This window comes from Benincasa hispida, chromosome 10 (genome assembly GCF_027475165.1).
Source record: "Benincasa hispida cultivar pf3 chromosome 10, pf3_genome.v1.1, whole genome shotgun sequence".
In the NCBI taxonomy this organism is placed as follows: domain Eukaryota; kingdom Viridiplantae; phylum Streptophyta; class Magnoliopsida; order Cucurbitales; family Cucurbitaceae; genus Benincasa; species Benincasa hispida.
The window spans coordinates 38,379,884-38,391,318 of record NC_143487.1 but is presented as its reverse complement, the minus strand read 5'-3'; the positions used below and the strand labels follow the sequence as shown (position 1 = coordinate 38,391,318).

General features: G+C 33.4%; 1 protein-coding gene across 1 annotated transcript; it reads right to left on the bottom strand.

Annotated features, from left to right (window-relative positions):
- Nucleotides 1–8,009: 8,009 nt before the first annotated feature.
- Nucleotides 8,010–9,716, bottom strand: LOC120088300 (HXXXD-type acyl-transferase family protein). Its single transcript, XM_039045501.2, has one exon. It carries the CDS (start codon nt 9,522–9,524, stop codon nt 8,148–8,150), a length of 1,377 nt encoding a protein of 458 aa, XP_038901429.1. The 5' UTR covers nt 9,525–9,716; the 3' UTR covers nt 8,010–8,147.
- Nucleotides 9,717–11,435: the final 1,719 nt, after the last annotated feature.

Genomic DNA, 11,435 nt, shown 5'->3' with positions numbered 1-11,435 from the left:
ATGACTAAGAATTTTAATTAAGTGACTGTTTAAGTTTTACCAAGAGTAACATTTACCTTGGATAGTTTAACAACTTTTGATCATCATCCATTAAACTCTTTAACGGAGTCTTTGACCAATTGTTGCATGTTTGCAGAAAATCTATCTAATTCACCTTTCTAGGTAGGTTCCCAGGTAGGGGTGTTCTATTTCTGTCAGCTTAAGTACCCCAGCCTAGACTGAACCCGCCTTAGACAAAAGGTCCATTATAGATAGATTTAATACAATTTTAATCTTTTATGCGAATCAATTTAATCCTATTAAACCGAGTTAAAAATATTAAACTAGTTGCTAATCCCATTAGAATCTCTGAACTTAGGTCTATCTCAATCCAATTTAAAACCCTTTTAAAACATGAGTTCACCCTAAGTCCGCATGGAACTCTTTCTTATCGATTTTAGTTCTAATTTCCTTTATAACACTTATAACCGGAAACAACCAAAACCAACTACAATATGAAGCAAACACATACAAGGCATTCATAACGTTTATAAATTGCCTAAGTGTCATGCTCCATGCATTGTTCATTCATTGCTACATTTTATATAACTCTTATACAAAAACAGCAAAGAACCAAGCAAAACATACTTTCATTCACCCTTATACTATAATGCTTATAATATAAAGATGATGCATAAAAATGCTTACTGCATGCATAAATATAACTCTTATATTTCATGATGCATGCGCATGCTTTCTTGTAATTTCTTCATGCTAGATTATAACACTTATAATACATGATGCATAAATAATTGCACAACCTAAGGTGGGTTTTAAATTTATATATCAAACACTTTTCCATATAAACCACATACATCTCATGTATATTAAACAAAATGTTGATGAACTGGAAAAAAATTGCCTTAAATCCTCAAAACAGAAGCTAACTATTACAAAAACAAAAAGTCTCCGGTTCAAACAGGCGAACCGGGTCTTGAACTGTTCGATTGAAGTCTGTGTCTCCACTGATCGTGTACCAAACTTCCCCGCGATTGTCTACACGAAAGAATAAACACTTTATTCAATCATTTACTATGCTTCTAGAGCTAAATGATCGTTTAGCAATGATCGTGTACCTTTTACTATGCGATGAAACATGAGGTACGCAATCGTGCAGCGCGCTCTGCAACGCAAGTCTTATACGGTCGTCTAAACGGCAATGATGCGGTGAAGCATGATCGTCTAAACGATCGCCGAGTGAACACCTTCATATCATATACCACGTGATCATGTAGTCATTGACTATGCGATGAGGCATGCTACCTACACAATCATTTATCACGCACCTTTTTTTAAACGATGAGCATCAAATTCTCCCACTCGATCGTCTATTTCCAGCATCTATGCGATTAGTCATATGGACATAGAAATATATCTGTAGTGCGAAGAGTGTAGTTTTCGGTCTTTAGTGAAGTGTCCAACAGTTAACGGATGGTGGATCTCATGATTAAAGAGTTTAATCAGTTATTCACATACCGTTGGAGCTTCAAGCTACAAGTTTATGAGGTCCCCTTGGTACCTTAATGGGTTCAAGTTGAGAATCAGATTTTGGGTTAATTTGAAGTGTTCAAGTTAACAAGAGGAAATTTAATTATATGTGATATAATTGATATGATGTATTAAATACATGGAGGAATTAATATAAATATGATTTATATTAAATACCATAAAATATAAAAAGAACTATGTTTTATATGTTTCATATGATGAAATATTAAAATGTTGAATGGAAAATTATTAGGGACGGATAGGGTTGTGCACGCAATCATGCGTTAGACATGGCTTAAGCTATGCGTTTACGCCCATGCGTCAGAGGTCATGCGTCGGAGTGAAAATGCGTTAATCTAGTGTGCAATGACCATGCGTTCCTATCACAAGTTTTCTTACGCTCGCGCCAAGTATAACGCAAATGCAAGTTTATCGGGTAATTCGAGGTCGAACACAGGGACTTATCACTCAATAATGCTAGTGAAGCAATGCGTTTGAGGCGATGAAAAGAAAAATAAAAAGTTTAATGGATTTACACAGTGCTCCTACTCCTAACTAAACAAAATGAGCAATAGAAGACTTGCGATGAGAATAGGTAGATACACAACAACGGTTAACACATAGTAATGTTTATTATCTTGAGTTCGCCCGAATAATCCTAGCTCATCGCACTAACGCATCGCACACCTCTCGGTGGTCAGCTACATGACTATATCTCTATAGTGCATGGTTGCGTCGAATATACGATTGTGCCTATCTCTAGGAACAATGCATACTTTACTTTAGTGCGTTCCATCTTTTACGTTCTTAGGCAGTTAGACATGGCTATTTAACTTATAGACAAGCAATGCAACAACCCATAGACAAGCGTTGCCACAACCTTTCACCAAGCAAAGAGGATTAACTCACTATACTCGCACAATGCACACCTCTCGGTGGGTTACTACATGCGTCCTATCTCTAGGCTACACGATTAAGTATGCGATCGCCTTTGATAAATAAACATTGAAGATAAACAATGATAGAGATAAAAATGTTGAAGAAGATGGCATTGAAGGAATGAAGAGATGCATTGATTACAAAATGTCTTAATATCTTAAACTAAAATGTCATACAATACAGAGGATAGAAGAGAAATGAAGGACTCTACGTCAAGGCTGCCGGTGGTGTCATGGATGAATGGTGGAGATGTCTCTCCGAGCTCTATCTTCGGCGAAAACTTCGGTCGTCACTCGGTCTGGTTTGTGGAAGTGAAGAATTCTCACTGAAAATCTTGTTCAAGCTCTCATCTATGATCGCAAACCTTTGCCCTGAGGCAGAAGTTCGGATGTCTTGAAATGAAGGTCCAAAGGCTATTTATATAGTTTAAACGCCGACAACTATCATGATTGTGTTATGGCTCACTAATGCTTTTATCGCGGTGTGGGCAAAGTCACATTGTCTTATCTCGTTGATACTCCCAAGGTATGCATCCGAGCTTGATTCAGCTGAAGCATCAATGCATCCTTCCCATCTTGCGATCGTCCTTCTATTATGGTTGTCACTTCGTGTCCGCAATTCCCAAATGATCACCTCATCCGCTTGATCACCGCAACTTTCGTGCGATGGATGCATTCGATCACCACAACTTCCATGCGATGGACGCATGCGATCCAACTTTTAGCACATGCATTTGTCTTTGCGATCGTCTAGCTTCAGTGCATGCGTTTGTCTGCGATTGCTACAAAAATAGACACTTTGGGTTGGAGTAATGCATAATATTGGGGTCAGTGAGGATTTAGGTGCTAATCGACGCAAAACTCAATTTTTCGCAACTGCTAAGTATTATCACTGCATTTTCTACTTATTAACCCTCATGATTCTAAATAAAAGGCTTATAATAACTGACATTTCTACCAATTATCATAAAACTATAGGTTATAAATATAATATGATAAGTTGGTTATTATATTTATTTATAACATATTAATTATATGATAATTATTTATTCTTTTTCTCTAATAACCAAATTGAGTGGGAGGTTATTGGAAGTTTTATGGTAATTGGGAGATAAAAAAGAAAATGGTTTTCTAAAATTAGGTTGATGATTCATTAAGAATAATTTCACAAAATGGCGATCAAGTAAAAGTGTTTTACTAAACGATCACATAGAGAGCATACACGATCGAACTACGAGTTTACTATATGATAGTTACTCGCTTAATCGTTGCTACACGATCAAGTAGCAAAGTTTATATGATAGGATTCCATCTTCTAAACAATCAAGTATTTCGTATATACGATAGACAACATTCATCTCCCACCTACTCGATCGTCTACCTCCTGCTTTCCTCAATCCAAAATCATACAGAGCCCACAACTCCTAGATTCTCACACCGATAATACCAAGGTAACCATTGTGGTGGTGTTCTAATTTCGTTCGAGGATCGGGTTGAACTCGATTGTGATCGAGGTGCATCCAGTCGTTCGTTGAGATTGTGTTTTGATCGTTGCGTTCGAGTTCGTGCTGTTGAACGAGTTGTTGGACAATCGAGGGATACTTGAAGAAGAGTTCTTCAAAGGTTTGCATATTCTATCCCTGTTTGTTCCTTTATAAGTAGCATGTTGTAATTTCTGATTATGCACAATCGTTTCCGTTTAGACTGTAATTTATTGTGTTCATTCTGAATGGGATTTGGAACGATCTGCTTTCGCTCATGGAGATCTTTGTTTAGATTTCCTTCACTCATTGTATAGGACGCCCCCCATTCGTATGTCTTCACATGAATGGTTCAGGATCACATCACTTGTATCAAATGCAATGTGGGCCAATCCATAGTGTCCCTAGGATAAGGTACCCAACTTTATCCCTATACTATAGACCATTTTGGCTACTCGAACTTGATCCACTTTTATGTCTCCACATATAATTCAAATATTCATGTTGTAGTCGAGATTTTTAGTTTATTTGATTTTTGATTTTTAAATGCAATTCACACATTCAATAACATCTTAACTGAATACATCTCAATAACAACTTTATCGTAAAATAGAATATGTTTATTGTTTACAATTTACGAGTTTAGAATATAAAACCCAACATGGGAAGGCGAAAGTCCATACGTCCAATCGGGTTTTGAGCTTCAGTTATCAATCCTAGGCTATGATATATGTTTACTAGAACTGGGACGAAAAGACTAAAGGTGTGTCTATCGGCCATCAAACTAGCAATCCTAAAGATTCCATGACGAATGTAAGCTCCCTTTTAAGGAAAGACAAAAGGACTCAACCAAAAAGATTGAAAAGCTGCCAAGTATGTCTTATCTTGAAATTGTCTTCTATCCTGAGTTCTGTAAAGAACATATTTTCTCTACTCGACCATTTGTGAAACTTGATCCCCATACCATCCAGATTATGGGTAAATTGGAAATGGGAAGCCTTCTTCTGCTTTCTTGCTGTTTATCATACTTTCAAGCACCTAGGAATTGGAAAGAAATCTAGGAGCTAATGGTTACCTGGGAATCACTTTTGGAGGGCGTTCCATGACTAGACATCGCACGATCATTTTTCTGCGTTCCATGAAATCACTTTTGAAGGCAAAATGTCAGATCGACGATTTTGTCGCATACACCGAATACTTTAGACAAAAGAAAAACAATAAAATAAAATACAACCCAAAATAAGACATGCTTCGTTTTCACAATATTAAACAAATATTCTATTGTTAATCCATTGCAACGGCGCCAAAAACTTAGCAGACACGTATAGTATAGATTTGGCATTAATAGACTTTCTTTTTTTTGTCTTATTCTATTTCAAATTTTTCGAGATCAGGAATTGAACTTTGGTCGTGTGATACAAGGTGCATTAATATTTTAAACTAACTTTATAAACACTACTTTCACCTAATTAGTTTCTTTATTATCTAATTTTTAGTAATGTCTTCAAATTTTAAACCCAAGTTTTGAAACTAAACAAAATAGTTTTTTTCTCTTTTTTTAGTGTTTTTGAAATTTAATTAATAATTTCCCATATTTACTTGGGAAGATAAAAATATTATAAAAAATTGTGAGAAAATAAGCACAATTGTTATAAACAAAAACTCTAAGTGCATTTGGAGCGTTAAATATAATTTTTAAGTATGAAGTTGTTTTAATTAGTTTGGGTGGTTATTTAGTATATGAAGTTAAATGATTTGGTTTAAAAAGTTAGTGTTTAGAATACCTGCATAATTATGTTTAATCGTCGCTTAAAAAGTCTATGTTTAGAGTGTAGTATTATTTAACATGAAGTTCTTGAAGTTTATGTTTATTCATGATTGTTTTTTTTTTTTTTTTTCTACATATACAATACATTTTTTATTAGGTAATTTAGAGTGTAGTATTATTTAACATGAAGTTCTTGAAGTTTATGTTTATTCATGATTGTTTTTTTTTTCTACATATACAATACATTTTTTATTAGGTCATTAAATTATCAATTTTGTGTTCAATTAATCATTAGACTTGAAAAAAATACCTAACAAGTCTTAAAGTCATAAGTCTTTGAATTGAAATTTTAAGTTATATATATATTTTAAGAATATTTTACAATTTGATAAAAATATGCACTTGAAAGATAGATTTATCCATAATATCAAAATTTTCATCGACATGGTGATATTTTCATTGATATCACGTTTTCATGGATTCAATATCGACACGAGGGATGAATTGATATTTCAATTATATTGTAAAAAAATCCACGAAACATAATAATTAAGCAAAAAAATATTATTAATGTAAATATAATATCAATAGTAGACATGTTAACTTGTTTAATAATCATAAAATGTTTATTTATTTATTTAAATTTATTCTTTGAATTTTTCGTTTTTATAATTTTTTCAGAAATATCCATCAAAAACGGAATTTTATCATATTTCTATCAAAATTTCCGTAAAATTAAAGCTTCCATATTTCCATCCACATCGGTATTTTAAACATTGGATTTACCCAAATTTCTCTATATAATTAACCAAAAAAGCTTCCAAATATCTAGTAAAAAAGTCGTATTTATAATCAATTGAATAACTTTTAAATTAGTGAACCAATAATAAACAACTTTGTTATTTAAAGCACTCTTTTAAAAAGTTGAAATATACAAAATCATTTAAATGAAAAAAATTACTTTGAGAAAAAAGTGCTTAAACTTAAGCTGTATAGTTTTTATTATAAATATAAATAGATCTACATTGCTTAGTATCTAAAAATTATGTGTCATTATTCATGTTGTTCATGTGCCTTGTAGTTATTCATATTTGGTGTCCATGTAAGACCACATCCTATTGGTCACTTTGCTTATAAATAATGACATTTGGTAGATTTTAAAATCACACACATTGATGAGAAATCCACTTTAAATTTTCACAATTTTAATTATTTTATTTTATTATTATATTTATTTCTTTATATATTTATATATTATATTTTCTCCAAATCTGTTGTGTTTCTCAATTTCACAATAGTTTTTAAATTAATTCACTAAAGTACTTCTTATTTATTAGGATGAGAAAAAAAGGAAACACTTTTAGTTATCTAAAATAACTCAAGAAGCTATACACAACAAATTTGAAATTATTTAATGTTTTTAAACAAAATTCTAAAAGAAAATTGATTTTATTTATTTATGGTATGTTAGAAACCTTTGATTTTGGGAGATTTCAATTTGTAATAGATTTTAAATGAATTCCATTATTGGGTACGGTAGGAAACAGAATGATTTTAAAACTCGCAGTGATTTCAAATCCTTACTTAAAAGCCTTTCCTGATAGAATGTTCGGATTTTGTAGGATTTCTACCACAAATTTTTTTCTTTGTTATTTACTTTTCACTAATGGTTTAAACCTACAAAAATGCAAATCATGGTGAGAAACGTAGCTTTATTTTTAGAACTTGGCTAAGAATTCAACCATTGTAGTTAACAAAGATGCAAATCATGGTAAAAAATGTGGACGAAATAAGCTTAATTTTAGAAAACAAAAACAAAAAATTAAATGGTTACCAAATGGGGCCTTAATTAATATTGTCAAATTCTAATTTTCAATGAACACATCGTAGTTAAAAGTCTATATTAGTAAATTATTAACTTTTTTCTCTTTTCCGGTTACCATTCAAACACAAAAATTTAAATATATCCATTTCAAATATTTCTTGTTCGAAATAAAATAATGAACTTAAAATCATTTTTCAAATTTCAAATCATAGAATTTAAAATCATTTTGAATTTTATTTTAACTTTTTAAAAATATACGAAATAGTCATAAATTTAGAATTAGAAAATAAAAAATAAAAGAGATAATATATAAAACAATTAGTTGAACATAGTATACCAAAAAAATCCTTACTTGAATTTTGCTTGCGTGTAAAGTTTGTCGAGAACTTGTTCAAAAAGAGAAAACAAAAAAATGTTGATAGTCGATGCCTTTCCCATAATATAAATCCAAACTAATTAATTAACACGTATTAAGCTACAAATTAACCCAAAATTTCATAAATTACAAACCTTAAAATACACATATTCTTCTTTTTATTTGTGTAGCTTCTACTAATAATCAAGAGTTCTTTTTTTTGAAGGTTTATCAGTATTACAAATTTTCCTAATTAAAGAGCAGACGTAATGAACAATGGCTTCTGATTTTCAACTCCAATGGGCTGTCCTTTCTTCAACAAAGCATCAAGTTCTTCCACAAATCTTTCCATAGCTGGAGCAGGCAAACATAGAGGCACCAAAATTCCTCTCTCTCCCTTCTTGTTCTTGAATGGTATATAAAAGCTCGCCACGCCCGGGATCGCTCCAACGCCTCCTTTCGCCGGTCCTCCGTACGCAGCCTTCCCCCACCCGAAGTCCACATCCTCGAACCCCGCTCTCGTCACGTCTGACACAAGGTACGACCTCACCACAGTGAAATGAGGGCGCCCTTTCATCACCATAAGATCCGCCACAGACTTCATGTACTCCTCTGTCACGTCGGCCTTAGCCTTTCGGACTAATTCCAAAGCATACCCAAGTGGGTTTTGACAAAGCTTCCCTGCAGTTGTGAGCGCCACTGGAAAAGCAAACGCGTTGCCGTAATATCCCGTGGGCAATGGCGGGTTGAACTTGGTGCGGGAGTTGACGATGCAGAGTACTCGTACTTCCTCTTCGGGATCGGGTTGGAGAGATATAGTGCGGAAGCGCCAGAGGCAAGCAGTGAGGACCTCGAAGGAGGAGCATTGGCGGAGGTGGCTAGGTAAGGCGTTACGAATAGCGGAGATCTCGGATGGGCCGAAGAAAAAGGACCGATGTGCCATGTCATCGAGCGGGATGATGGTGCCTTTAGTGTCAGCAACTTCATCATACTCGCGATGATGACATGTAACTTTTGGTGGATCCCTTGCATTTAAGAGAGCCCTTTGCCATACTGGAAGAATCGACGGAGCAGTTGCGCCACGAGCCATCTCACCAACAGCCATCATGAATTGAACAAGACCAGCAGCATCACTCATGGTATGGTTCAAACGAAGAGCAAAGATAAAACCACCACACTTAAGCCTCGTCACCTGGATGAGCAATAACGGGCAGTCGAGAACTCCACTAGAGTTGGGAACATCAAAAAGAAGCTCTTCCAAACAAGGAAACGGAGGCTGAAGCGCATCACCAAACTCTTCCAAACTCACATCTGCATCCGCTTCAATAAACAAAACGCCTTCACCCGTACACTCAACAAACAGCTTCCTTCCAGGCCCTTCCCTTAGCCGACCGGCAAACGGATAGTAAAACACCAACGTCTTCGCAATGGCATCCTTAATAACCTGAGCCGGGTCGGTCCCGGCCATGCGGGGATCATGACGGTAGAATTGAATAACCGGAATTTGGAAGCGAAGGCCTTCTTGGTCATCAATATCAGAAAGTTGCTTGAACTCATGAGGAGTAGGCTTAGCAGGAGCAACCAGTTGAGGTTGGGACCTTTGAACATGAAACACAAGAGAAGAAGCCATGGGGATCGAATTAAAAGAGAGAATATGCTATAATTGGGTTTGATTTGTGAGAGTGAGTGTGAGAGTAAAAATGGTGAGGAATTTATAGAGGGAAAGAAATGGGAAATTAAGGGAGGAGGGTACCAGAAATTGTGGTGGGAGTTTCTTGTCAAATTCCAACAAACTTTCTGGTTTGAAGACAACACTTTCTTTGGTTTTTCCATGTGGGGTGTGTGGCCCATTTATATTCACACTTCTCTCTAACAACAATTTAGGAAATAATTTAGTAGTTGAGAAGGGTCACTTTCAGACTAGGGCAATATCATGGGTAGTTCATTAATTAATATGGTCAACGTCTTATATGTAAACGTATCATTAGAAATTTCATTGGTATTTCTAATCTAATTCAAAGAAATTTTGTTATGGAGTTCAATTTGAATATTCATTAGTAATTGCTATCATCATCATCATCATTTTGATAATAATTTTGTTTTTGATGTGAATTTCAAAAGTTGGTACTTATTTCTATACAATATATATACATATATAGAGGATAAATTTTTGACTTGCCCTAAGAACACATTTGTATTCTAAGCAAAATTTCATAAACAAAATCAAGCTTTTTAAAAATTAAGAAGCTGTTTGATAGTCAGTTTGTATTTTGCTTTTTTGTTTTTAAAAAATGAGTCTATTTGTTTTGTGTTTTCTATTTTTTCAATTTTAAAAATGTTTTAAAGGCCCCTTTTGGTAATCATTTGTTTTTATTTTTGAAAATCAAACTTATTTCTTTCACATTTTTGCAATGATTTGCATCTTTGTTAAGTATAATAGTTGAATTCTTAGTTAAATGTCAAAAACAAAAATAACTTTTTGAAAACTATTTTTTTTAGTTCTCAAAATTTGGCTTTGTTTTTAAAATATTGGTGAAAAGAAGGAAGAATTTTGGAGGTGGAAGTAATGCCCATAGACTTAATTTTAAAAATAAAAACTAAGAACAAAATAGTTATTGAATGAGGCCTAAAATGTTCAAAAATTGCAAAAGAAAGAAAAATCGTTTTCAAAATGTTTTTTGTTTTTGGAAATTGCCCTTGTTTGAATTTCAATAAGGAAAAAACATTGATGCAGCACGGGCTGCACCTATCTATGGCTGCACCTATCTATGGTGTAGCTCCTGCTACACCCAAATAAAAACATCCATGTTGTAATTTTTTTAAAAAGAATTAATTGTTTTTTGTGGGTAGAAAGATGAGGAGCATATTATTTAGGTCCAGCTAAGTATTGCTCTTTCAATAAAAGTGATGCTTAGATCTTTTGGTGTAGTCCAGCGGTCGAGACATGTTATTGTCAATCACCCATGTCTGTGTTCGAGATTAAAACCCTTCGCATTCCTTTCCCTTTTATTTCTCTTCCATTTTAGTACGAAGATTTACATTTTTTAATATGAACTTGAATGCTAAATATTGTTCAAAATATTGTTATTTTTTACACTTCATTTTTACTCAATTTTTTTATTTGAACATGAATATCTTGAGGTTTAAAAGAAATAATTTCAAAATTGAAAGTTAAAGGGGTGGGAAAATATGAATAAAAATATTATTTATATAAAAAAAACACATGAGAGAACATGTATTTTTTTTTTAATAAAGGACAACCTTGGTTCGAATCTCAGAGCTTGCACATTCTTTTTCATTTGATTATGACAGTTACACTTCTTTTTCTAATAAAATTGAATGGTAAATGATGTTGACAATAATTTATTGTTTAACACTACATTTTTAATCCTTTTTTTATTTTAATGAGAATATCTTCACGTTTGTTTTTAAAGAAATAATTTTAGAATATAAAGTTAAAATAGTTGAAAAATATAAATAATATTATTATTTAAAAAAATGGAAAACAACACCTCTTCGCGAGAGAACATGTTTTTTTTGG